General features: G+C 43.1%; 1 protein-coding gene across 7 annotated transcripts in view; it reads right to left on the reverse strand.

The window, feature by feature from the left end:
* FTO (FTO alpha-ketoglutarate dependent dioxygenase) overlaps positions 1 to 27,933 on the reverse strand; it is a 1,516,554-nt gene that overhangs the window by 735,138 nt on the left and 753,483 nt on the right. For all 7 annotated transcript variants that reach the window (XR_011199794.1, XM_069216312.1, XM_069216308.1 and 4 more), the window contains one exon: positions 9,445 to 9,569. Coding sequence is in view for 6 of the 7 variants with exons in the window: in XM_069216312.1 (XP_069072413.1) it covers positions 9,445 to 9,569 (125 nt within the window). In the remaining variant the exon portion in view is untranslated. The remainder of the gene's footprint in view (positions 1 to 9,444; positions 9,570 to 27,933) is intronic.

Consider the following 27,933-nt stretch of genomic DNA (forward strand, 5'->3'; position numbering starts at 1 on the left):
TAGGTTTGACCACAATGCAGACGAATCGAGACAAGAAAACAAACAATTAGCAGTGTGCAGTGAGCTGCAGAAACATTGGCAAAGAAAATATAAAATATAAAAATATAATTCAGTAACAGAAAACAACTCTGAAATCGAACGGGAAAGCTTAAGGCAATACTTGCTAAGCACTGGAAAATCCCATGCAATCAGCCTCAGCCCTGATAAATTAAGTGTCCAGCCAACCTGCTAGGCCATGTACTGGAAGTGGCAACCAAAGTCATTCTACCCTTATTTGTTTCTTAAAAGTGAGGAGCAGTGTGAGTCTTCAACACGCAGTGCTTTAGATCCCCATCTTGGCAAAAACCATCTCACTTAAAAAGACAACTGGAGAGGAATGATTGAGCCAATGCTTCTTACCCACTGAATCCCACTGTTGGTTTTGGTACAGCTGTACTATTAAAGTATGTGACCAATCAAGATTGCATCAGTCTTGGCCACATCCAACTGGAGCTCCCCTAGCCGAGTAGGCCACATCTCCACTGCAAGGGCACACAGGCAATCTCAGCACTTCACAATTACTGGCCATCAAGCTGCAGAGTTTGCGCTCTACAAACTGTTTTAAGAGTTGAAAGGCTATAAAATGAAAGGATATACAACAACATAGTTTTACACCTCAGTGTTATAGTGTGTCAAATTCAATCACTGAATTTTATTTCAGATGCATTTTTTGGGCAGTAGCAGCCCATAAATTATGTTTTAAATTACTTGAAAGTATTGAGATATGAGGGTAAACGTAGAAAATCAAGGTATATCAAGAAAAACGCAATTTCTATTTGAACGACCATTCATCTTCTGTGTGGTCTGGGGTTAGTAAAGCACCAGTTTTGCTTTTACTGTAGCGCCTGAACAATGGCCAAGAATTGTACCGAGCACTATTTCCCCTTCTCCAAAATTGCAAACGATAGGGCATGTAACAAACATTGAAACACTCGGAGATGGGAATGAAGAACGTTCAACGAGCAGGCAGAGGGGAAACCCTGGCATGTTGGGACCAAACAGAGCCACTAGCCATTACTTATCGGCCCTTTGTCCAACCCCACTGTTTCCCTTCTCTACTCCCCCCCTCCCACCTGGAAGTTCTCAGTGAAGCGGGCAACCTTCAAATATTCGAAAAATCACTGAAAAATCTAAATTGGCAAAGAATACCATGGAGTGAGGCAGGTGAAACGCCTGCCTGTTTCTAGTTAAAGGCGCCCATCATTTTAACGCCCTAAAATTGCAGAGCACCCACCGCTGAGTCTGTGCTAGTACCCCTAACTACAGCGCAAGGGTCTGAGTGGCCAACTCCACGCAGGAGGTGGCAGAGGAAAGTTTCTCCCGCACACCTTGAGTTGACCTACATTTCTTGAAGTTGCACTATCCATAACACGCTTCATAATGTGCTTAGAGCTAATTAGAGTCATCCATGTTTAACACGGAGTGTAACAGAGAAAGAGAGAGAGATGAAAACATCTATTCTATTATCTAATCTCGTTGATCCCCTGATAGCCTGCTGAAAGAAGAAAATACTGTAACCTACAACCTGGCCTTCGACGGGCGCTAATTATTTCCTGTCCAAGCACATTTTTCTCGTGTTAATTCCAGAGCACACAATAGGCTGATCCCTGGAACGGGGGCAGCGCTGTGCGTCGGCCAGGTTTGGAGGAGAACGCTGCACGCCGAAGGGCTCCCACTGACCGGGCAGGCCTCGAGCCTGATGGCATTTACTGTGTCTGGGCACAACGAGGTGTCGGAAGATGCAAGAAACTCTTCCATCCCAGGTGGAAACAGGAAAAGTCGTCCGGGCCCACTCTTGTCAAAAGATGTCTTCTCTTGTAGTTAGGCCTGTAGACATTTTGACCTGCCTCTCTCCTGGTTCAGAGCAACGATTTCTGCGCGTCTAGGCAGAGTGACGTACTGTCGGTGTACATAGGGCACATATTGTGTCCCTATCTGGTGGGAAGGGTATTTTTTTTTCTTTTTTGCCTTGGGCACCTGGTGCCACTGGTTTTGTGGTGCGCCTGTCTGTGGTTTCCGGTGGCGTCGTGGCACCGCAGCCTGGCCGTTTTACCACGTCCTGATCACCTCAGCTCCAGGGCACCATACTTCTTACACTAACAGAATGCAGCATAGTCCATAAACTGCTTGAGTAGTGTCAATACTATGGGAAAGGTGAATTGTTTGGATCACTCGCTTGCCGGTAGAACCCCCCCTCCAAATGTTTTCCACAACACAGAACCAAAAAGTGCAGGGCTGACAAGGCAGCGCCGTCGCCCCATGAATAATAATATAAAGTCTGGCGCCTCCTGCTGGCAGCTGCCTGAAGAATCTGGCAGGTCGCCCTAGTAAGGCGCGTGGTAACAGTCCACCTGCACACCAGACCAACCACACGCCAAGATGACCACCTGAGGGCGGTCATGTGTTTTGTTATCACCAAGAGCACTATGTACAGTAATGTTTGCACTTTTAGGTCCAAACTTAGTATGGAAAAAAATAAAAATTACCATTCCCAGAATGTATAATGCTAGTGGCTAAAAACTCTAGACTGGATAAGAGTAAGGAGCAGTTGAAAGGAGTCTGTGGAGTGGTAAAAAAAACGTCGGGGGCAGCGGCATTCTGGCCCTTATCCTGCAAGGCGCTTCTCTTAAAATGCCCATTCAGGTGTTCAGTTCTCAAGAGGGTCTGCACTTTGTCTGCCGCTGGGATCTTTTCTTTTGCTTAAGTACTTAAGCATTTTTTGTTTTAGAGACTAGACTACGTTTACCTCCGAGCTGGCTCCAGCCCCTGATTGAATTGTTAGTGGTAAGTGAAGGCCAAAAATGTCGTAACCAGACTCCCTTTTAAACAAGCCGTTTTGTCATGCTGCCTCAACGATGATTTGGTGTATTAGGAAATTATTGTTAACAAACTTAATGGCCTCGCGGAGACGAGGCCAGCCCTACGGAGTGTTTATACCCCTCTCCCAGGATTTCTCCTAAGACAACAGGCTTCTTTTCTTTTTATGGTTTGTTTTTACAAGGCTTGCTCCAGAAAAGTAAAGTGTGTCTAACATTAAGGGCCCTCTGAGACTTGCAGCATGCAAGGCTGGCTTTCTCCTCTTTTAAGTCAACATTCATCTATGCTGAAATTCGTGTCTAATTTCGCGGAAGCCGAGGATGTGAATTTGGAATGTGTATTTAAGGAACGAGCGACAGATAACAGGAGGAAGCATGCCATCTTCTGAACACTTTAGGCATATACCATGTTTTGATAGCTAATGAACAATATCAGGGCGGATGAAGGGTAATGGCAGCCTCTGCAGCGCTGTGAAGCTGTACTAGAGTGACATGAGGTGCTAAATGTAAACAATAGTGGGCCGATTCGCAAAGCTTTTTTTCGGTAAGTTCTGCGTCCAAATCCTGAGTTACAGGCCTCCCAGTCGTGTCGTTTTTCATAAGTAAAAAACAGACGCCGAGGGAAAAAAAGCCTATGCTTTCTCTAACCCAGCTATCTTAAGACGGCTGGGTTAGAGATGTTAAAAGTGCGCATGTCTGGCTGGTTGTCGCAAGACGGCCGGCCAAAGGGACATGCGCAGTTTAAACAAGTGCACAGCTAACTGCTGCCAGTCAGCAGCAATTGCCACGCCCCATCCTGACACTCTGTTCAGGCCGGGGCTCTGAAAAATAAAATGGTAATAAGCAAAGTTTATTACCATTTTATTTATCTGTTATGGGGGCATTTTTTTGGTGGGGCGACGCTCCTCTGCCCACGTGGAGGGGCCGTCCCTGGCCTCTTTCCAGATCAATTTTTTTTGTTTGGATCTATAGCTGGTATTTCAGTAGCTGGATTTGCAGACAGCAGGTTTGCTTTATTATGCTTTAGAGTTTAATTTAGTGCTCTTAGAAGTATAGGGCATCCTGGTGATAAAGACTGACGAAAGCCTGAAGACTTGAAGCCAGAGGAAATAGTATTTTTCAGAGATTTTCTGCACTCATTTTTACCTTTGACACATCTACTTAGGACTATCAGTAGGAGATGATGGCAGGATTGTCCACTGTTGTACGTTCAGAGTTTGCAGCAAGAACACAGATGCACCCAGGTAAGGGGCGTTATGGTGAGTCAGACCCCATTCAGTGGGCCACAGGGCAGACAGGGGCTAATGGGCGTAAGTCATGTTGGTTGAGGTTGTTTGCCACCGACGTGCTAGTATCCGATTATGGCTCCGCAAACTCTGCCCCTTAAAACCCTTTTTGCTCTTGATTTTCAGACTAGTAAAGGTAAGCAGTCACAGCCTTCTTATAGATGTACTGTAGGTGGTGGGGGCAGAGTGTAACAGTAAACAGTTTTTTCCCCCACTCTGAAATCACTGTTTTAGGAAACTCAATCCTGTCAAAGAAGCTTAGGAGTTCCCTAGCATTATTCTAGCAGTTGTCCTCCTCAGAGGCACCGCCTTGGGATTAATTGATCCTACAATGATCGTTCCTATCCACGTTTCTGGGAGCCATGCACCATGTCTGCAAATACAGATCCCTTAACTGATTTAGGTACAGGGTGTCAAGGCCTAATACCACCACCCTTGTAACTGCCATTGTGCTTGACAGATTATGTTGTGTTTAAAGTGAAGTTACTGCTCCATTTCAGACAGTTGCAACTGAAACTTGCAGAGCTCACACTGCTTGCCACCAATGGTCTGTCCCCATTCCAGGGTACGACAGCAGCTACTGGGCCTCAACTGTGGTATGAGGGCGCTTGACTCTGGTGTCCTGGAATATGTTCTGGTATGGCTCTGCAAATGGGTCAAGTACAAACCTTTCTGCATTCAACTCAGTGTAGCAAGGGTGAATAGCAACAGGGTTGACAAAGAGGTAAATGTGGAAGCAAGAACTCAGAAAACAAGTCAACCAGCAGGCACAATGCAATCTCCTGCCCATTTGTTATGTATTATGTATAAAGAAAGCACTTCAATAAAATTTTTTAAAAAAGTGACGAGCTACACCCCCTTACAATCAATATCCTCCCTTCCTCACACTTTGGGTGACATTCTTTATCTAAAGTATCAAATAAACTATGACTTAAGGTAGGATTAGGTGCAGGTGGCTCAAATACCCTCACAGGCAAAACAGTGGCCAAAAGTGTTTCCTTGCATGGCACACTTGTCTGAGCATATTTTTTCTTTTGAGCCCGGTACAAGCTAAGCCACGTGATTTATTAGCTGCTTACTGTAGCGTTTCGGTCTGTGCAGCAGATGCAGTCATAGCTACCACCGTCAAAGCAGCAGTTCTTTTCACCTGGGGCCCACACCAGCAGCCTCACTCGGGCAAAGTTCTCAGGTGCACTCCGTGAGGCAGGTCTGAGAAACAGCGCCTTCCAGCTCAGCTCCAGACAGGTATTCTGGTATGGCAGTTGGGCCTCTGGGCCTACCAGGAGTTCATCATTCAGTGGATACACTGCTATCAGTCTGTATCAGCAGTGCCAGCACCACTACATTAAGCCAATGGCAAACTGCGAGGTGACACAAGATGCTTGCTCTTGTACAGTGTTTTACACCTCACGCAGAAACTGTGCAGAACAACCAGGGAAGTCCCCTCCACAACACAAGTCACTCACGACTTTACTGTTTGGGCAAGTCAGTATTCTTTGGGCACTCTTCACAAAGAGAGCACATTATGCTTTTCCACTTAGTCTGTACTCCTGCAAGGCCATGCACACTCCTTTCCTTTATTGACAGTCATACAGGCTCCTTGACACCTCGGAATACCCTCAGCTCCCCCAACAGAAAGTGCAGGCAACATGCAATATCTCCTTACCTCAGATACACTGCCGGTCAGGCAGACGCTGGCCGTGGTTGCACAGCAGCTGTCGGAGTACTCTGAGGAGCACTCAGTTCCTTGGTCAAGAAAAACTTGTGACTGGAACAAAGTGGGATAGTTTCGATCACTCTTTTACACATTTTTCAGACTCAGGATGTGATCCACTGTAGAAGGTTTCATAATCAGTTTGGATTGGTTCACTTTCAAATACCATTCTCAGGCTGCTATCCAAACACAGTAATGGGCAACATGATGACTCAGCAGGTAACAATGGTGTTGGTTCCAAGAATGAGTATCCAAAACTGAGCTCACTGAAGGTTGATATCGCTGCACCTGGCTGCCAACAGGCTTCCCAAAGCAGCAATCAGAGACAGATAAAAAGGTAGGCCCAACCTAGGATCTTCTGCACTATGCACAACAGAAACTGCAGCCCCACCCTCACCCCCCTACCATTTACCAAAAGGCAATGAGCAGGAAAAATTAATCAACAGATCTGTGCTTAAAAGGTCATTGAATTTCTTTAGGTACCTCTGCCTCCATTCTGGCTCACATCATTGATTGGGTCTTCACCCTCCATATACAAGAATGCAGGCAATACACATCCACTGTCTGGTGAATGTTGGCCCCATATACTATCTTATGCCATGCTAAAATCAGAGACATACAAAACAGATCCCACTGGCTCTGCTGCTCCTACAGCACACATTCCAAATACCACACATGTACTACGCACACCCACTGCTTATACATGCACTCAACATTCTCTATGGAAAGAAGGGGGGTGGGGGGTAGAGGAGATTTCTTCATACATAAAAATATTCTTCATGTGGACAAAAAAAAGTTCAAGTGCATTAACACACTAAGCCTAACCTAATACTGGCAGATATTTCACCAGCAGATAACCAACTCGCTTTGAGTGACGCCTATGTATGAATATCTACAGATTTTGTAGATTTCCATGCACAAGGAAAATTATTTTTATGAATCTTTAAACAATTAACAACATTTACAAGAAATGAAAAGTTTAGGTTTATTACTTCTAAAGTAGTTTTTATTAATCTGACCTTAGTTATTATCATGGCTCACTCAGGGTCAATATAAGGAGTTTTGATGTCCTAGTTAAAGTGGTAATTTTTGGTCTCCTTCCCTTAGCTCCTTGTAGGACCAATCTACTGTTCCACATTTTTATCTTTTCTCTAAAATGCATATTGGGCTTGCTTTCTCTCCGTAATTATGTCATGCCTACATAGCTGCCACATCATTCCATCTCTGCAGGGCTCCATGTTTCCAGCATGGGGACCTTCCATTTACAAATCATTTGTCATCAGTGCTTTTGAACAAGTGATTCAATGGAAGCACACTAATACTACAATTTCCCAAAATGCACCTAATTGTTAACTATACGGTTTTTAAATACTGTACTTCATACCAGACTGAAACCATTTCCATATTGTATAAAGAATAGATGTTACTATTAGCCAACTGAAAGGTACTCAGCTTACTATCCCTGGAAGAACAGAAGTCCAAATTGGCTTTTCTGGAATTTTAACTATTGAAGGACAGCCGATAGTAGCCTGAACTCACCGAACCATTGTGCTACCATGAAATGAAAGGCTAGGGCTGGAAACAGTGTCGTGCCAACACAATCTGGCAAACTTATGCACAAGCCTCAATTTGATACAATGTTTATTTTGTAAAATGTTAAGCAAAGTAGCAGAAACAGAGGTTTTATGGAGAAATTAAAATTATTGCCAGCAGGGTGGGATAATAAAATGCAACCTGTGAGGCAGTCCTAGGAAGAGTATCTGCTTCAGGAGTAATGTATGTCTTTGCCAATAGAAGTCAAGACATGATACCCTCGAGGTCATTTGTTCTGGTATTTAATACATTTGCTAGTAATAGAAGCCAGCATTATAGGTACTGCTGACTGCTGCCACTTCCTAGGACCGCAAATAGTAGGTTGTAATATTCCCCACCTAATTAGTGCTTATTGACACCTGATGGAGAAAAGACTCAGGCCTTACTAAGATTGGAAGCTGTGCAATGAAGGCTGTCCACATATCAGTGCAAAACTCTTAACTCACTAAGCTATTTACCAACATGTTGCTTTTCGGGAGCTGCAGATCACTGCGAGACTTTGCAGGCAATCATAAGGGCAAACATGATGAACTTTTACAGGAATTAAATTGAAAGTTGTCATTTGGCCTCCTTAGCAACTTTAATGAAGGTGAAATAAGGAGCATCTCATCTTTCAGGCAGGAAACCTAAGATACAGTGAGAATAATCATTAAAATAACTATCCCCACCCTCCATTCGTCCATCTACGTCCAGGAACCGTAGCTTGTTTCTCGCCTTGAACAATAAAAGCTCTCTTCTGAGACTGCAGCATACGTATTAGATAGAATGGGCAAGAAATGATGTGAGCAGGAATCTAAAGTGATGTTTAAAATGAAAGGAAGACAGAAGTGAATATTTATTGTTCAGCCAACAAATAAAATAACCACAAAACTGAGTCATTCTCAAGGAACCGCAAGTCATTGTTAATAGCAGAAGGCTCCTCTACACATTGTAGCTCCTACATACATGTGGTTCTCTGCAGCGCTAAAGGAAGCAATTATTTTGTACACATGGAGTCATGACATGAAGTGGTTGGAAAAGAGAGAACCATATTCACTTGGAGGGAGATTTAATCGCTATAGAGAAAGTCCTTTGTTGGCATTAGGAGAAAAGCATAAACGTTCAAACTGTTTCGGTGGTTTCCCACACTGTAGACTGATAGAGACTTACACCAACATCCTGGAGACAGTGCAGCACACTAATAGTTTAGCTGCACATTAACAACAAAAAAACAAGAATAGGTAATAGTATTGATACCACTGCGCCCTGTCTCCAGGGTGTTCGTGTAAGTCTCTTCCAGTCTACACAGTGTGGGAAAGCACTATGTGGTGACCATCTTGAAATGTTCAAATTACATACTAAACTCCAATGAAGGCCCACACAGATTCAGAAGGAACAAGCTCCAAGAAGAATGAAAAAAGCTTTAAGGATGGAAAAATAAGAGATGGGGATATTTGTTGATCGTAGATTTAGTGTATTCAATTACATCTTACAACAGTAGGATGATGATCTTGCAAACCTTCAAGATAATATTCACAGTTAAAGATGCTATGAGGAATAGCGCCAACCAAATGATAAAATTCTAATTAACAGCCAACAGCACAAAAAATAATTAACAATAACAATTAGAACACAAGAAAATAAAACGGATTCATATCTCTGCAAACAAAGGTAAAACAAAAGAGGATAAAGTGTACAATATGGTCCGAGTCACACTAAGACATCACTTTCATTGAAAGATGTACACATACCACAGAGCCAGCATATTTTAGCTACCTCAAAAACATAAAACTTGTGTCATCTACCCTAGTAAAGACGTGTCTTCAAATGAGATCGCCTATATTGCCTGTAGGTCTAAAATAGATAGATCAAACCGGGTCTTACGATGGACTATGTGAGACATTTGGTGTTCGGTACTACATCAGACACATGAAAAATTAACAAACACAAATGTTGCAGAAGCCTGCAATTTTTCACATTGTTCACCCATTTTCGTGTTATCCACATGGGCGCTTACCTTGCTTTCCATTCTTTGCGCAGTTCCTGTCTCTCGCTGAGGGCCTTCCATAAGCTGTTGAGTATTTCATGTCTTTCTTTCACCTGCCAGGTCTCCTTTCTTACTTCAGAGAGTGCCAGATTTGTCTAGGAGATAAATTAGGAACCATTTTTTTCAACAAACAAAGCATAAAATTAATAGAAGGCCATAAGGAAACAAAGACAGCAAATCAATTGGGTATTTTACTGCCACCCTCACAGCTGGCAAATCAATACCATAAATGATGGTAAAAAATGGTTACCATATATTTAGTATTTAATCAATGTACATGGCACAGAAAGTAAACCGTGAAACTCCTTTAAGTAACACATCAAGGTGGAATGCATTTATTTGTCACCCCCTTTTCTGAAGGCGCCATCATGTTTTTCGACCTCTGTGTTATTAACAACTTCTGCATATTTTGCCAAGCATGAAAATGGGCAGAATTTATCCTGTCTTATCTGTAGAACAAAAGTTAAATTCAATGTGACACCAACACACCGGGCAGTCCCTTGCATCCCTTTCTCTGTGGATGTCAGGGATTCACCCGAGATTCAAGGCAAAATCTGGAGTTGTGGACGTCCACTCTATCTACAAGTAATGGTCGTTTTTTAGTTTATGCTTCAGTGTTGATTTCGGGATGAACTCTCTAATAAAATAGTATTACTATTTTGTAGCCAATTCGTATGGCAGAGAGTACGACAGTTGTGTCGTGATAGGGATGTTTGAGGGCTGTACTATTACATGGTATATTCCTTTATGGTCTGGCATTATCTAAAACTTTAATTTTACTAAACGTATATAAATAATATGCTGATGTATAGGCGCTTTCAGCTAGTCATCTTCATCCAACAGTCTTATTGTGTCATTCATATTTTGCTTATGCCCACTACAGCATACACCACGGGGGAAAGAGAGAGCCCACTTCAGCTATTGGTTTATTTACTGTGAGTGAAGGCATTCTACATTTCCACAAGGTGCACATCTACGCACTAAGTAGTTCACTTAAGTGCCAGGGAATACTATGGCAATGTGCGCTTTTTGAGACCAAAAAATTAATTTTGCTTTTAGGCAATGTGTTTTTTTTATTTATTTTTTAGACTTATGAGGGCCTAGGCAGCTTCCCCAACAATAGAGTTTTGTAAAAACCATGACAAAACAAGCATTGACAAAGCCATACTCCTGGCGGACAACCGCACAGCTATTTGCTTTGCCAATGCATTTTTTTTTTTTTAACTTCCTACGTTTTTAGAAAGGCATTCCGCTTTTGATGATTAAACACTTAAATGTTTCTCAGGATACTAATGGTTATTACTTTTGCCTCATAATTTCGAGTTAAATATTAACACAAACCAGGTGGCTTTGCATCACATAATTATTTATTTTGTTTGTTTTTATTTAAGAAAGGTCTTCATGTGCCTAGAAATCAAAGCATGCTATTGCTTTACGAAATGCAACATATGGGGAACCATGACTAAGAGACAATATATGTAATCCACCTCTCAATGTCAGACACAATGTCTTTTCCTAACATTCAGGGTTGGTAAGGTGCCCAGAACTTAGTTGTGTGTCATTCCTGATGTAAACAAAGAATAAAAACAGGCAAAAGCAAAGTGCAAAAAATGCAACGTTTCTAAAGATCCATATTTTATGGAAATAGCACCTTCACATGCGGCCACAATACAAGTTTGCTTTTAGTTCAATTATGTCTTTTTGCCTGTTCTCAGTCACCGTTTAAGATTTTGCCGATGCTCCCCTATTTCTATAAATAGAATCTAATTATTTACTTGTGTGATCGGGTTAAAGTCGTGTGAGGTCACTTCCTGTGGTGCCTTCAAATGGTTTAAGTGCACCTGATGTCACTTCCACTATGGTTTCACAAAATGGCGCAACTGAATTTACTGATTGTCTTATACTCACTTTTCCTACAGCTGATTGAGGAAGGCTCCTCACTCTGCACCCCTGTTACTATGCGAGAGATGTGAATTGAAACTGTATTCTTCAAACTGGATTAACAGTCCTGCTAAAGAAAGCAACGTTATATATATATATATATATATATATATATATATATATATGGACAACTAGAAAAAAACAGTTTTTCATTAAGTTCAGTGAAGTATCCTTAAAATATAAGACTATGCCCGCTTTGTCAGTACATTAAATATACCACTGTGTTCTCTGCATATCACCATGATGCACTGTACCATACATACGTTGTTGTGAATCATGCTGAAATAACTATAAATGGCTCATAATGTTATACCCATGGCACAATGCACCGACAGATAGGGAAATTATCACATGGTTGGATAGGCTGTGAAGACACTCAACAGCTGGGAACAACTATAAAGGTGCAGCGGCCATCCCCTTGCAACCTATCCTCTGACGTATCCACACTCCAGATCACTAGCTACTAAACCCTTTCATGGTCTGACTATGTAATGGTCAAGGTAGTCAGAGAAGTTGAGATGAGGCCCAACACCAAGCAACCCTTGGCATTAGAGCTAGCCATAGCAAACACAATATATAAATATCAATCCTCATTTCTTTACTCAAGCTGCCACAGTTCAGGGATATGCCACTGAATCATGCATCATCTGCTGCATAAATGGCAAGCGTGTCCAAGATAAAATATAATTTTTACAAGATCACTGGTTAGTTCACTAAGCAATTCTACCTTTGGAAACCAAAGTGTAGAGCCTTGCAAAGATGATGGGACAAATCACATTCACTCGCCTAAAAGTGCATGTAAGCAGCACTCTTGAAGCTACAAGTCCACTTGCATCAGGGAAAAAGGCCAAATTCCAGTCCCAAAAACAGAGACGCATCAAACTCTAGCCTCTATTCCGTTTTTTTTTAAGGAAACGGTAGACACAGTACCTGCACAAAGCGTTTCAATCTACTAAGCCAATCTTTCAAAAACACCTTATGTCATCTTCCCAAAACAAGCATAATTCAATCGTTTACCTTCAGTCCTGAATATTGTAAACTTCTACAGTATAGACTCAGCACATAATTCTGCTCCAGGGCACCGCGATCCAGCCTCAGGAAATCAAAAAAATATTTTCTTCCTCTGAGAAGTCTTATACTTCCAACAATATCTGTAACATGAAAGTCATGAATCTCAACCACACTGTGCTGGGCCCCAGCAGTGCCAGTTTGTTAACATTTCCCTTTCCAATGGCTAAGCCCCCCATACACTCAAACACAACACCAACTCTCATTTCCTTAAAAAAGTCCTACACATTCAGATTCCACACCATGTCGAACTATGGGCTGGTCTCTGTCTTTCCCTCCATAGCTAAGGTGCTGGGAACCTTTTATTAGCAGCCCAACCTCTCCAGGAACTGGAAGCCAATTTTAAACTGAGAGATTTTCAATGTTGGATCTTCCCACAATGAGGTACAAAAAACATATCATTAAATAAGTGAGAGAACTTACACAATGCCCACAACAAAAGCTGTGCATCAATTACGATTTTACTAGAACCTTGCACTGAATTTGACACCATCAACCACCAAGTGCTCCACAAAAACACCCTTGCAGTAGTGGTAGGAACAGGAGGAAATCTCTTGAATTGCGTTGCAATATTCATCAACGTCAAGGCTTGGCAAGTTAAATTAGGGTCTCAAGGCGCTCTGGGGTATGTCTTCAGGGTTCAGTAATGGAGCCAGGTCTCGAGGTCCTTCCTGAATTGCGGTAGCGATGGCGACTGTCAGAGGTGTTAGAGGACATTGACATAGTCAAGTCTGCTTGTGATAAGGGCGTGTGTCACAGTTTTGCGGCAGTCGATTGGGATCCATCTGAATATTTTCCGTAAGAGTTGGAGAGTGTGGAAGCTGGTGGAGGCGACGGAATTGACCTGTCTTGGCATGGTGAGCACTAAGTTGATGATGGCGCTGAGGTTTCGTTCGTGGTCTTTGGGGGTGGGGGAGCTGCCAAGTGTTGAGGACCACCAGGAGTTGTCCGGGGCTTAGGAGGATGGTCCCATGATGAGGATCTCAGTCTTGTCGGAGTTCAACTTAAGGCAGCTCTCCTTCATCCACATGGCGACTGCTTCCATCCCAACTTTGAAGTTCTTCTTGGCCGTTGAGGGGTTTTCAGCCAGGGAAATGACCAGCTGGGTGTCATCAGCATAGGAGACGATGTTCAGACAGTAGTTCCTGACCATTGGGGTGAGCAAGGTCATGTAGATGTTGAACAGCGTGGGGCTTAAAGAGGATCCCTGGGGTGCTCCACAGCTGATTTTTGTAGGTTCTGTCAGGTGTGGCGGAAGCCTGACTCTGCGTTCTACCTGTCAGGAAGGAGTGTATCCATCGAAGGGCCTTGCCACGTATTCCTGCTGTGTGGAGTCTGGCGCATAGGGTGCGGTGGAACACTGTATCGAAGCTGGCCGATAAGTCTAGTAGGACGAGGGCTGCTGTTTGGCTGTGGTAGAGAGAGAGCGGATGTCATCTGTGGCAGCGAGCAGGGTGGTCTTGGTGCTGTGATTAGTTCTGAATCCTGATTGAGAGATGTCCAGGATATTGTTGTCCTCGATATGTTGGCAGAGCTGATCGTTGATTGCTTTTCAGCGACTTTGGCTGGGAAAGGCAGAAGTGAAATGAGGCGGTAGTTCTTGAGATCCGTTGGGTCGGCTGTAAGTTTCTTCAATAGCGGGCGGATCGTGGCGTGCTTCCAGTCCTCGGGAAAGGTGACTGACTCTAGGGAGCAGTTTATGGCCTTGCGGAGCTCAGGTGCGATCAAGACACTTGCCTTGTTGAAGATGTAGGATGCTGCTTATGATGGAGTGAGTCTCATCCGTCATGAGAGGGGTGTCCAGGCTTGCAGGAGCAGTGGGGGTTCGGTGGATCCTGGTTCGGGCATTGTTGGTGAGTTCGGAGAGTCTTATGGTCCGAAGCTTTCATAGATAGCCTTGATTTTCCGATGGAAGAAGGTGGCTAGTTTGTTGCAGAGGTCCTGGGATGGAGGGATGTTGGTAGGCTCAGCTTGTGGTTTGACGAATTCCTTGATGACGTTGAAAAGTTATTTTGTGTTTTGTGTGGTGGTGTTGATGCGGTCCTGCAGGGATGTTTTCCTGGCGGATCTGATGAGGCCATGGTGGGATCTTGTGGCGGATTTGAAGGCTTCAAGGTCCTCCGGGGATTTGCTGTTCCCTCCATTCCTTCTCCAACCTCCTGCAGATGTGCCTTAATTCCTGGAGTGCAGGGGTGAACCAACTGGTTTTCTTATTGGTGTGTTTCCCTGTAGTCGTTCGGAGAGAAGCTATGGTGTAGCACAATCGGTGATCCATTTGCGGAGGATGCGTGCAGAGGTGTTAGCATCTGTTGTGTAGGGGGGTAGCGAGCTGCTGAGGGTGTTGACGAGTTGCTCTTCTGTGGTTTGGTTCCATTTCTTGTGGGGGGGCCGAGCGGTGTAGATGTGCGCTGTAGGTGTGGAGATGGAAAAATGGATGCAGTAGTGGTCAGTCCAGTGTAGCTGTGTTGAGTTGTCGATGGTAACGTTATTGCTGGCGGAAAAGATGGGGTTGAGTGTGTGTCCGGCGATGTGCATTGGTGAGGTGGCCAGTTGCTTGAGCCCGATTGTGTCCAGGTTCTCGAGTAGCGATGAGGTGTTCTGGTGTTATGGTCGTTAATGTGGAAGTTGAGGTCTCTGAGGAGTATAGAGTTGGTGGTGGTGAGTGCGTTGAGGCTATGAGGTAGACAATGGAGTCGCTGAAAGCTGGGCGTGAGCCGAGTGGTGTAGATGAGGGTGCCACAAGTGGTGGTCTTCAGGATGGCGTGCACTTGGAAGTGGAGGTGCTCCATGAGGGGGGAGTATTCCTGTGTGTTGGTCAATAGTCGGAGGGTGGTCTTGTAGGCGATGGCCATGCCGCCGCCTGGTCTGGAGAGTCAGTCCTTGCTGAGCAGTTTGTAGTGGCTGGGGATAATGATGGAGATGTCCGGTTCAGATGCTGTGTTTGTTCACGTCTCGCTGACGAAGGCAATTTCTTGGCGGGTGGAGTCTATCAGGTCCCAAAGCTCCATGGCGTACTTGTGCAGGGAGCAGACATTGAGAAGGATGTACTTGCGGTGGCCTGGAGGGGTTTTGACGGTTCTGCAGCTGAGAGAGTCTGGCGTTTGGTGTGCGGAGGTGGTGTGGTGGCAGTTGCAGCAGAAAAAAGGTCTGTGGGTGTCCCTGGGGTATGTGCAGTGGCAGGTGATCAGACGTCCAGGGTTTAGTGCGTGGAGGGTTTTGGCGTCGTATCAGTGGTTGGTGCGAGAGCCAAGGTCAGTGGCTCTGGGTGCAGTCCTGGCACAGACGGGCTTGCCTTTGGCGCACCTTTGGCATGGCCGCACTGTGGCCACCCTTAAGAAGGGGAGGGATTGATCAGCTGGGAGGCGGGAGGGTGGGAAAGCGCTACGAGGGTGTGGCCGCGTGGGCAGCAGCTGCAGGGAAGCACGGGAAGAAACGCTCACACAGAGAAGGTGCAGAAAAAAAAGAAGAAAAAGGCAAATCAGACAAAAAAACAAGGAAAAAAGAAAAAACTGATGAGCCAGAGAGACACAAATGGCCACTAGGCCACCAGGGATGAGGTGCAGGCAGGTGCCTTCGGGTGGAGGCGGGTCTCGAACACAGAGCTGACAGGCTCTGTCAGCGGCAGCAGCAGTGGCCACACAGGAGGGAGTGACGGACACTGGCCAGAAAGGTCAGTGAAGTCACCCTTCACTGTGCCTCAGCCACCCTAAGAAAGGGGAGGGATTGGTCAGCTGGGACGCAGGAGGGTGGGAAAGCATACGAGGGCAGGGCAGCAGGGAGCGGGGAATCGCGGGAAGAAATACTCGCAAAGAGAAGGCACAGAGAAGCCAGAAAAAGCAGAGAAAAAGAGTAAAAGGCAAAACAGACAAAACGAGGAAAAGAGAAAAAACTGACAAACCCGACAGACAAAACTCTGTGGTAATAGAAGGCTTGTACCACTCAAAAAACCTCTTCAGTACATACTTGATCTCATTAGATGCCATGCTGCTAACTCCCATCAGCGTTATTCAGGCAAAATACAGGTCCACATCAAATGGGATGTCATCTGCAGCCTGAAATCAAATTGTGTGAGTGCTCTTTAACAGTGATCTTTCTTGTACTCCTCACAATAAATGCATTACTAAGTGTGCTTTCACCATGTACATAAGTTGGAAAGATTCCTCCATCTTCACCAAAGAAGTGTTTCAGTGCTTGCTGTGGTCACCACTTCAATGGACTAGTATAATGCCGTCTACATTGGATTCCAAAATTTATTTTATTTTCACGATCTAACTCAGATCGATAATTATAACGAATTGTGATTTTGATTTTTAAAACTTTAGCCACACTGCATAGCATCGCGAATGCTGAGCAGTGTGGTTAAAAACTATTGGCAGAGCCAATCAGTAAAAAGGGAATAGACCCGATGGGTTTGCCAATGCTTGTTATTTATCACTTGCACTCGGCTTTGTTAATCTGTCACTGGAAAGGTTTTTAAAATGTCTAAAAGTAAAGCAAAAGTACAATCACTCTAGGTCAAGATTATGAACTGTCAGGCATCCTAAAGAGGGCAGCATGGGATGAAGATTAGAATGGAGAGGGATGGAGGATAGATTCAGTTCACGCACTTAATAATAATAAAAAGCGCCTCCATTTTACAGCTCCGAATCAGGTCAGATACATCGATGGTTTTCTCCTGTCTGAAGGCGAAAGAGTAATTGCCAAGTAAATGTTTTCGAGCAATCAAAATATCCGAAAACGGAGATGTATTGAAAAACGTGCTACTTCAAGACCATAATATGTTATATTTATTATTAGTCCATCATGAAGCGTGACAGGGCTGTAAAACAGCAATACAGCTAAGATCCGGTAAAATGTGTCCCCTTTCTCCGAGGTTTATTCTTGGGAAGGGGCTGGAAGGCACGCCTCCTCGCCCCTTTGCTCATAAAGACTCACCGGGCAGAAATGAAATCATACTTATTTTTGCAGTTTTGCAGATGAAACGGAAACATTTAAAAGGCAAATACAAAAAATGTAGTGTTGAATAAACACAATACTAAAAAAGACTAAAATATATAATGAAAGACTATTACTTTTGTCTTACCGAAAATACCGAAATTTGTGAAAAAATGAACATTTTCATTTCAATTATTGAATGTTATGCATAGTATAGGTTTATATGTTTTTTAAAAACACCATTCTGCTATAGCTAATTCGAATTTATTTACTTTGTCTGCTGGAAACTTTATTCTTCTCTTGTCCAATAAAGAGATGTTTTTATGCTCTTTGGCTTGTATTGGCCTGTGGAATGTGAATGTTCCAAAATTAATATGTTAGGAAGAATACAATTATTTGCACTTATAAGGGCCACCAATTTTCACGAAAAAAATGTAGTTCTACTTCTTTTCACACTTTTTTTCATCTGAAACATCTTCTCAGAATCAGTGTAACTCTCCTACATGTAGGAATAGCTTTTTCCCTAACAAACTTATCAGGATGCAAATGCTTTAGCCCATAATTTCTAGTTATGTTCATTTTATTCACCTAATTATTTGTTTAAATTGGTCTATTTTCGTTTTTACAACTTTAGAGATTTCATTTTCTAGGTTACATCTTTTAGAATATTGGGTATGGTTTAACCACATTATTGTTTTTAGGGTCGAGCCTGAGAGTGCATGCGTATCGCTTGCAAGACTCTTGTGTTCCGTAAAGGGCTTGGAGCCCACCTGTCGCTCACCATTTGTTGGATTGCTTGGCGCTCTTCTTTATAGCCTCGTAATTGGTCAAGGCAGGCCTGGCATCAATTCCGTTTCTCTGTGTGGAGCAGGGGATCCAACACTAATTGATGCAACTTAATTACTGCCCGTCTGCTGCTCCCAACGTGATCGAGGTACTATTTGTTGTTTTTATCTTCGAGTGCCCCGCAAACAGAAGGCTTGTGACTGAAATTTTGTGCCTGCTGGGCACGTTTTTGCCAAATTTTCATTTTTTAAAGCTAACTTTCTGTTATTTTGCCAAGTCGTCTTTTCTCAGTTTCTTCTCATGTTTTTTGTTTTTGCTCGTGGGCGCTGTTGTCAAAAGATGAAAATGAACTTGTTTAAAATATGCGAGACCTATTGCATTGCAAATGCTTGTTTTTATTTTCATTGTTAAGTATTCTACGTAAGGTTTTGTAAATTATAGGGAACCAGGGAAGGGGAACATATTGCTTTTGGTACTAGTTTTCCTACTGGACATGAACAGACCTCCCCCTTTCTTCATTTAGTTGTAGTGACGCTAAAGAATATTTTGAAGGCAAAAACCATATACTAGTTCAATATGAGATACACACTGCTAAATTGTTTTTACTTAACTTTGGGCCCTTTGATGTACTTGCATGAAGAGTCAAGATTAGTGGACCACTTTATAACTTAAGCACCTAGTTTTCAATTTTTACTGATTTTTACAGATAAAGAGACAGAAAACAATACGTTTCTTGTCTGTATTTATTTTCAAAAGTGGAAAAATAAAGAAAATGTTGCTAGTTTTGCGTGACTCACGATGCTGTCCTTCATGAATTCCAAGCCAACAGCTGAGCAAATTGACAGCATGGGAGTTTAAAAAAAACAAACAAAAAAAACAGGGTGAGATTTCCTTAAATACAGGCATATCTTCATATATATCTGTATAAAATGTTAATATTTACCTGTGGGTGTTGTGTTTTGTTATATTTGTCTATTTTAATTGTTAAAACAAAACAAGCATTGCTGTATGAGTGCATGTTTATCAATCAAATAAATGTGGACATATACAGGGAGTGCAGAATTATTAGGCAAGTTGTATTTTTGAGGATTAATTTTATTATTGAACAACAACCATGTTCTCAATGAACCCAAAAAACTCATTAATATCAAAGCTGAATATTTTTGGAAGTAGTTTTTAGTTTGTTTTTAGTTTTAGCTATGTTAGGGGGATATCTGTGTGTGCAGGTGACTATTACTGTGCATAATTATTAGGCAACTTAACAAAACACAAATATATACCCATTTCAATTATTTATTATTACCAGTGAAACCAATAGAACATCTCAACATTCACAAATATACATTTCTGACATTCAAAAACAAAACAAAAACAAATCAGTGACCAATATAGCCACCTTTCTTTGCAAGGACACTCAAAAGCCTGCCATCCATGGATTCTGTCAGTGTTTTGATCTGTTCACCATCAACATTGCGTGCAGCAGCAACCACAGCCTCCCAAACACTGTTCAGAGAGGTGTACTGTTTTCCCTCCTTGTAAATCTCACATTTGATGATGGACCACAGGTTCTCAATGGGGTTCAGATCAGGTGAACAAGGAGGCCATGTCATTAGATTTCCTTCTTTTATACCCTTTCTTGCCAGCCACGCTGTGGAGTACTTGGACGCGTGTGATGGAGCATTGTCCTGCATAAAAATCATGTTTTTCTTGAAGGATGCAGACTTCTTCCTGTACCACTGCTTGAAGAAGGTGTCTTCCAGGAACTGGCAGTAGGACTGGGAGTTGAGCTTAACTCCATCCTCAACCCGAAAAGGCCCCACAAGCTCATCTTTGATGATACCAGCCCAAACCAGTACTCCACCTCCACCTTGCTGGCGTCTGAGTCGGACTGGAGCTCTCTGCCCTTTACCAATCCAGCCACGGGCCCATCCATCTGGCCCATCAAGACTCACTCTCATTTCATCAGTCCATAAAACCTTAGAAAAATTAGTCTTGAGATATTTCTTGGCCCAGTCTTGACGTTTCAGCTTGTGTGTCTTGTTCAGTGGTGGTCGTCTTTCAGCCTTTCTTACCTTGGCCATGTCTCTGAGTATTGCACACCTTGTGCTTTTGGGCACTCCAGTGATGTTGCAGCTCTGAAATATGGCCAAACTGGTGGCAAGTGGCATCGTGGCAGCTGCACGCTTGACTTTTCTCAGTTCATGGGCAGTTATTTTGCGCCTTGGTTTTTCCACACGCTTCTTGCGACCCTGTTGACTATTTTGAATGAAACGCTTGATTGTTCGATGATCACGCTTCAGAAGCTTTGCAATTTTAAGAGTGCTGCATCCCTCTGCAAGATATCTCACTATTTTTGACTTTTCTGAGCCTGTCAAGTCCTTCTTTTGACCCATTTTGCCAAAGGAAAGGAAGTTGCCTAATAATTATGCACACCTGATATAGGGTGTTGATGTCATTAGACCACACCCCTTCTCATTACAGAGATGCACATCACCTAATATGCTTAATTGGTAGTAGGCTTTCGAGCCTATACAGCTTGGAGTAAGACAACATGCATAAAGAGGATGATGTGGTCAAAATACTCATTTGCCTAATAATTCTGCACTCCCTGTACCTTTTTACAACGCCATTTATTCTCACAACACAATAAATATGGCTAAATACCAATGGAATGGTAAATATGGATAAATACAGATAAAAATGTTAAAAAACAAATACCATAATACCAGGAGCCCTATTTATAACTTACTTTCGGTTGGGCTAGAAATGTCCCCTGCCTGATTTATGGGCATGCACCCCGCGTCTCCACACCCATGTGAAACTAGTCTGCTGACTTTTTGTTTGGCCCTGCAAATAAGCTACCCTAGTGTGTGCGCAGAGACCTAACCTTGTCCAATTTAACTGGTGTTCCAGAACCTGAACTGAGACTTAGAAGGGTGCAACAATTGTGCCATCATAGCCGACACTGAATTACCAGCACTGTCCTGAATTAGTCACGTGAAGAGGTGGAGGCAGCGTACTAAGTTTTGTGAATCATTAGTTTTGACACACCTTTTTGTGTGTGAGAGAAGACTGCAGTCTTCTGACCCCATCATGTAAACTTCTGCTTTATTGTGACTACCAGGCCCTTGCACTGACATTCCATGTGTGTGTCATGTGCACGTATGTGCAGCACATGTTTAGTCGTAAAACTGCATATAAAAAAAGTTTGAGTACTGGGACCAGTGGGATCCATTTTGGATAGCCCTAGTGTAACCTGGCACAACATGAAGGGAGAATACAGCTTTCCCAGATAGTAGAAGTCATGCTAAATCCTACTCAAGAAATTTATGATGCCAGCTCCCTGAACTACTCTCAGCATCTAAAAAGACCTCTGCCATTAGGCATTTTACTGGAAACTGTATACCTCTATAATCACTTTTTTTTATTTTTTTATTTTTACAAACAATGCCTATGTCTTTCAACTCTCTTTTCTAGGGCACTTAAATCAGACTCGCTAACTGTGAGCCTCACAAAGATACGTTTTCTAGTTCTGCTTTCTAACAACCAGGCACCACCTCTAAGCGAGTATCATATTGTTCTAGTCTTAAAGGTCTAAAGATTCATATTTTTGTTGGCATGGGCTATGTGGGTTGGTTAGTAGGGAGAGAGGGCGGTGCATCATGACTGGAAATTACAGTCAGATCTGCATGCGAGCCTGAATGTTCACAAGGTTGCTTCCTACACAGTGGAGCGCACTGAAACCCTATACATTTATTGTCTTATAGGTTGTGTGCTAGCACCAGTATGGGCTTTTTCTAAGCCATGTCACCATAAGTCTAGCTTTATGCCAAAGGTGGAATAGATTGAGTTGACTCGCAGTAGGCTGTGTTTTTGTCCCTTGTCCTGGGTATCAAGGAGTTATAAAAACTTCTAATAAATAAATAAAATGTTAGACATTGGGAAAAAAAATACTCTGCTTTGCGTCCAAATGGCTGTTGGTGACTACACCAACTGCAGTTAAATGAAGGTTTGCATACACAGTACTTGCAGACAGGCTGTTTTGAAGTGTCTTGTGAAGCATAAATGTTTGAGTTTTGCAGTCAGTAGTTCCATCCTCAAATTCCAGTGTCTTAGGCCGTAAACTCTAATGGACCTGGTCCCCATGTCTTTGCCATCTTAATTTGAAGAGAGTGATCATGCAAGTCTGCCTTTGGCTAAGGCCACGCTAAACAAATAAGACATGCATCTGCACATATATATCTAAATGCTGAGTATGACTGGGTGTCAGTTTATATGGGCTGGCTTGATAGGACAGCTGTTATCAGACAATTATGTGTTTATCACTAGAAAGGTGCTTTGGCTCCATCCATATGTTGAAAGCCAGGAGTACATGTTTTGATTGAGGAGACATTGTATGCTTCCACAAAAAAGTGCTTACCCTCCACACATGTGTGATCGTTTTATTGATCCAGCAGCCTGAGACAACTTTCAGGAGGACACACACGGTATTGCAATGCTATTAAAGTGTCTTAGCTTGCTAGACAATTGATGGTGTTTTTCTCTGGCAGCAGAACAGATGGGAGGAGGGTAGTCATTAACCCGCATGGATGTTTAGGTGCGGCTTGACAGTGCAACTGTCCTCCACTTTTTAAACAACAGCAATATTATTCTACGGTATTTTCTCACACAAAATACATTCCCATGCTCTTTAATGGTAATGATTCACATTATCATACAACATCTTGTTAAAGCCAGACCGTGGCATGGACCCTGTGGCTGCAACCATGGACTCCAATATGGCCACCATGGAAAGCAAGATGGTTACAGAATTCAGCAGACTAGTTCCAGTAAAAAGTGCTGACGTACAAAAGGATCCAGGGAAATTTAATTGTTGTGACCAAAGAGTTTTTGACTGTTACAAGACTCCAGGGGAAGAAGGAAGAGCTGGCAAGGAGAGAAAAGCTGCAGGAGCCGACACCCAAAGGAAAAACATCCCAGAGCTGAGTGAGGAGGCAGAGAACGAGAAAACCAGAGAGGCAGTGTCGAGGACACCGACCTTACAGTGCAGCCAATGAGAGGGAGATTGGACAACAACTGTGGAAGGTGAAGATGAAGCTGAGATGAGGAGCTGGAAGAAGAAACCTCTAGAGGGGTGTCCCAACCTCAGCGAGAGAGATGCTCTGATCCGGACAGCTGAGGTCCTGTCAAGGGACTGTAGCGCGAGAAGTGTCACTGGGTTGTCCATAACCAAACTCTTTGTGGGGTGGGGAAGTTTTTTCATGTGGTGGTCATTGGGGTCACTCTTGAGACAAGCCCACCCCCAAAACACACACATAATAAAGAAGGGGAAGGTGAATGTTCACAGGAAAGCCACAACTGATTATCGCACAAAAGAGAACAGTTGTCACAGGTGATGATGAAGGGATAATATTAAAGAAAAAGTACCACTCAGGAGCCTTTTTTTAAGGATCTAACTCATTCTGAGCTAGGACGATCAAAGAGACATCATGCAGTACAAGAAGCCCAAGAGCGGAATTTACGAACTTCCAGAACGTTGACTTCTCCTATGATCAATATACCGTTCTTACCCAATAATATTATTTATTTTCTGAACTCCGGGTTGATGTCATACGTGGCTGTTACACAGACCTACTTGCATTGCCAATGCTTGTTGTAGATATCCTTGCCCTCTGCAAAAGTATGACTTTTGTACAGTCGACACCTTTTAAATGTATTTTTTACACTCCCCTGGGATTCTCGAATGTTTACATGACAACAGCAAAATGCAGCCTTGCTTGGTACAGTCCCGCCTAGTGATTAATTTAGTTTAGCTAAACTTAAAGAACATTATGTACACAGTCAGCCTCACATTGCCAAGAGATGAAGCATGTGTCTGCCTTGTGTCATGCTTGATCAGATGCCGAACTAAACGTGATTCATGTCCAAAAAGCGTAACATTTAGATGGTTTTCTTCCCATCTATAATGTGTAAAGTACCATATACCCATCATACCGCCAGGTTCACCAAGAGTGTCAAAGGTTCAGCGCTTTCCAAAACCTGACCTACAGAATTATCAGCTGGGAAATCAACACCGCTAAAATCTTTTAAACCCCTAACAACTATCACCACTCTTCAAAAAAAAACCAAAAAAAACACAAAAGGCGGTCATTTCTCCATCGTTGCTGAAGTTGTACATTCAAAACAGTGAGGGGGACTCTGCGCTTTGAATCCACTAATGATGCCTAATGACAGACATTTGTCTGACTGGGGCCCCTTTGCTCGATGTTGAGTGAAACCTTCAGATTGGCCAAGCCAGACTCAGCCTTTCAACGTGCACAGGCCGCAGGTCAGCAGAGCAAACAAACAGTAGAAGCAGCACTCCGGCCTGGTTTATCTCGCGCTCTGTTGGCAGACGTTTTCAAGGTCCTGTGATGTTTGCCGATTGTTGAAACTTTCTTCCACCCCTCACTCCCATTTCCTGAATTGTCCAAAATGTATCCTGGGTGACCTCTGGGCAGTGATAACAGACTAAAGTTGAAGAGGGTCGCCTATCCGTACCCTTATTTGACGAGGAGAGTTCAAGACATGAAACCGAAAGAAACACCTTTATTCACCTCAGTGCCAACAAAACCAAAGGCCAAGAGAACGAATATGAAACTATGTAAAACAAAAGCTGCTATTATTTGATATTTTACTTGGCATACCGAATTTAATGTATTTAAAAGGTGACTTTCTGAAAAAAATAAAACATAATAGGGCATTTTTGTTCTGTTGAATTAGAGGTAAACCTTAGTATACAAAATGTTCTCAGCTAGGTCACTGCAATTAACAGCTTCACAGAACTAAAAAGGGGCAGTCATGGTGTATGCCATGGGAACCTTCAAAAGCAAAAAGAACAGATGATGGACAGAATGCTTAACAATGCAAACATTCACCTCCAGTCACAAAGATCTGGGTTTAATCCATTTTTTTTCCCACCACGCCACCCCAGTTTGGACTGAGCCATATGCACATCAGTCTTGACCCTGCTCCCCATGGGAACAGTCCAGCCCAAACTGCCAGGCCAGGGTCCCCCTGAACCGGAAACAAGCATCCTGGGACCGATTTCGGTGTGTCACCCCTCGTCAGCCAGGCTAGCTTGAATCCTGTGGCGCAGTGAGCAGGGGACCCATGTACGGGGAATACCTTTCCCACTTAGGGCGACAAAAGCAAAAAGAACAGATGATGGACAGAATGCTGCACAATGCAAACATCATCTGTTCGTTTTCACAAACGGTTCTAGCTATACATGTGTAAGCTGCACACAGAAATAAAACATTCTTGGAAATGATCATGGATCAAACTGTGCGTTTTGTTTAACCCCTTCGTTGCCAGGCCTTTTCCCTCAGGCATACTTGAATCAGAAAAGCCCATTTTACTTAGTGACAGAAATGGGTGTGAAACCAATGCTGGATCCAAGAAAGCTAAACATTTCCGAAAAGTAGACAAAATTCTGAATTCAGCAACGGGTAATATGTGTAGATCCTACAAGTGTTTCCTACAGAAAATAACAGCTGAAATAAAAAAAATAGTGAAATTGAGGTGAAAAAAAAGCAATTTTTCTCCATGTTTTACTCTGTAACTTTTTCCTGCGATGTCAGATGTTTGAAAGCAATTTACCATTATGTCTGCCGGACTCTTCTGGTTGCAGGGATATATAGGGCTTGTAGGTTCATCAAGAACCCTAGGTACCCAGGGCTAATATATGAGCTGCACCTTGCAATGGGTTTTCATTCTATACCGGGTATACAGCAATTCATTTGCTGAAATATAGAAAGTGAAAAATAGGTATCAAGAAAACCTTTGTATTTCCAAAATGGGCACCAGATAAGGTGTTGAGAAACAGTGGTTATTTACACATCTCTGAATTCCGGGGTGCCCATACTAGCATGTGATACAGGGCATTTCTCAAATAGACGTCTTTTTTACACACTTTCTTACATTTGGAAGGAAAAACTGTAGAGAAAGACAAGGGGCAATAACACTTGTTTTGCTATTCTGTGTTCCCCCAAGTCTCCCGATAAAAATGGTACCTTACTTGTGAGGGTAGGCCTACTGCTTGCGACAGGAAACGCAACATGGACACATCACATTTTTACATGTTTTTTGAAAAGTGCCTAGCTGTAGATTTTGGCCTCAAGCTCAGTCGGCACCTAGGGAAACCTACCAAACCTGCGCATTTTTGAAAATGAGACACCTAGGGGAATCCAAGATGGGGTGACTTGTGGGGCTCTGACCAGGTTCTGTTACCCAAAATCCTTTGTAAACCTCAAAATTTGGCCCAAAAAACACTTTTCCCTCTCATTTCGGTGACAGAAAGTTCTGGAATCTGACAGGAGCCACAAATTACCTTCCACCCAGCGTTCCCCCATGTCTCCCAATATAAATGGTACCCCACTTGTGTGGGTAGGCCTAGCCCCCACGACAGGAAATGCCCCAACACACAACGTGGACACATCACATTTTCCCAAAGAAAACAGAGCTGTTTTTTGCAAAGTGCCTAGCTGTGGATTTTGGCCTCTAGCTCAGCCGGCACCTAGGGAAAACTAGCAAACCTGAGCATGTATGAAAACTAGACACCTAGGGGAATCCAAGATGGGGTGACTTGTGGGGTCTGACCAGGTTCTGTTACCCAGAATCCTTTGCAAACCTCAAAATTTGGCCAAAAAACACTTTTTCCTCTCATTTCGGTGACAGAAAGTTCTGGAATCTGAGAGGAGCTACACATTTCTTTCCACCCAACATTCCCCCAAGTCTCCAGATAAAAATGGTACCTCACTTGTGTGGTTAGGCCTAGTGCTTGCAAAGGGAAATGCCCCAAAACACTATCTGGACACATCAAAATTATCAAATACAAAACTACCTGTTTTTTGAGGGGGGGTGGGGCACCTGTGTTTTTGGTCCTGGGCTTAGCAGCCATCTAGGGAAACCTACCAAACCCAGACATTTCTGAAAACTAGACACCCGAGGGAGTCCAGGGAGGTGTGACTTGCATGGATCCCTCAATGATTTCTTACCCAGAATCCTCAGCAAACCTCAAATTTAGCTAACAAATCACTTTTTTCCCGCATTTCTGTGTGGGATCACCACACTGGGACAAATTTTTGACCACCCAACGTTCCCCTCAGTCTCCCGGTAAAAATGATACCTCACTTGTGTAGGTGGGCCAAGTGCCTGTGACAGAGAAGAGCCAAAAACATGTCGAAATTGAGGGGGAACCAAAGCGGGTCCAAAAGGGCAGTTTGAAAAAAAAAAAAATGTTTAGGCTGAAGAGTGCAGCAGAATTTTTATTGGTATAAATGAGACAATGTTGGGTGGTAGGAATGTTGTGGATTCCTGCAGATTCCGGAAGGTTCCATAACAAAAATGTGGGAAAAATTTGTGATTTCCAGCAAAGTTGGAGGTTTGCAGGGCATTGTGGGTAAGAAAATGGTGCGGGTTGCATGTGAAGCACACCACCCTGGAATCAACCAGATGTTTAGTTTTCAGATGTGTCTGGCCTTCTGGATTTTTCAACATGGCAGCGTCCCAAAGTCAGAAAAGTTAAGCCCTCACCATTCTGAAGTGGGACGATTTTGAGAGTTACCAAGCTCTCATGGCCCAAATGTAAAACCAAAACCCAAAATAATCAAAGGTCTTCTTGCTTGCCGTGGGATAAGATGTTTTAGTGTGCGGGGGGAGAGCTGAAAGACTCCTACCCCCTTCACT

The sequence above is a fragment of the Pleurodeles waltl genome, chromosome 12 (genome assembly GCF_031143425.1).
Source record: "Pleurodeles waltl isolate 20211129_DDA chromosome 12, aPleWal1.hap1.20221129, whole genome shotgun sequence".
NCBI lineage: Eukaryota > Metazoa > Chordata > Amphibia > Caudata > Salamandridae > Pleurodeles > Pleurodeles waltl.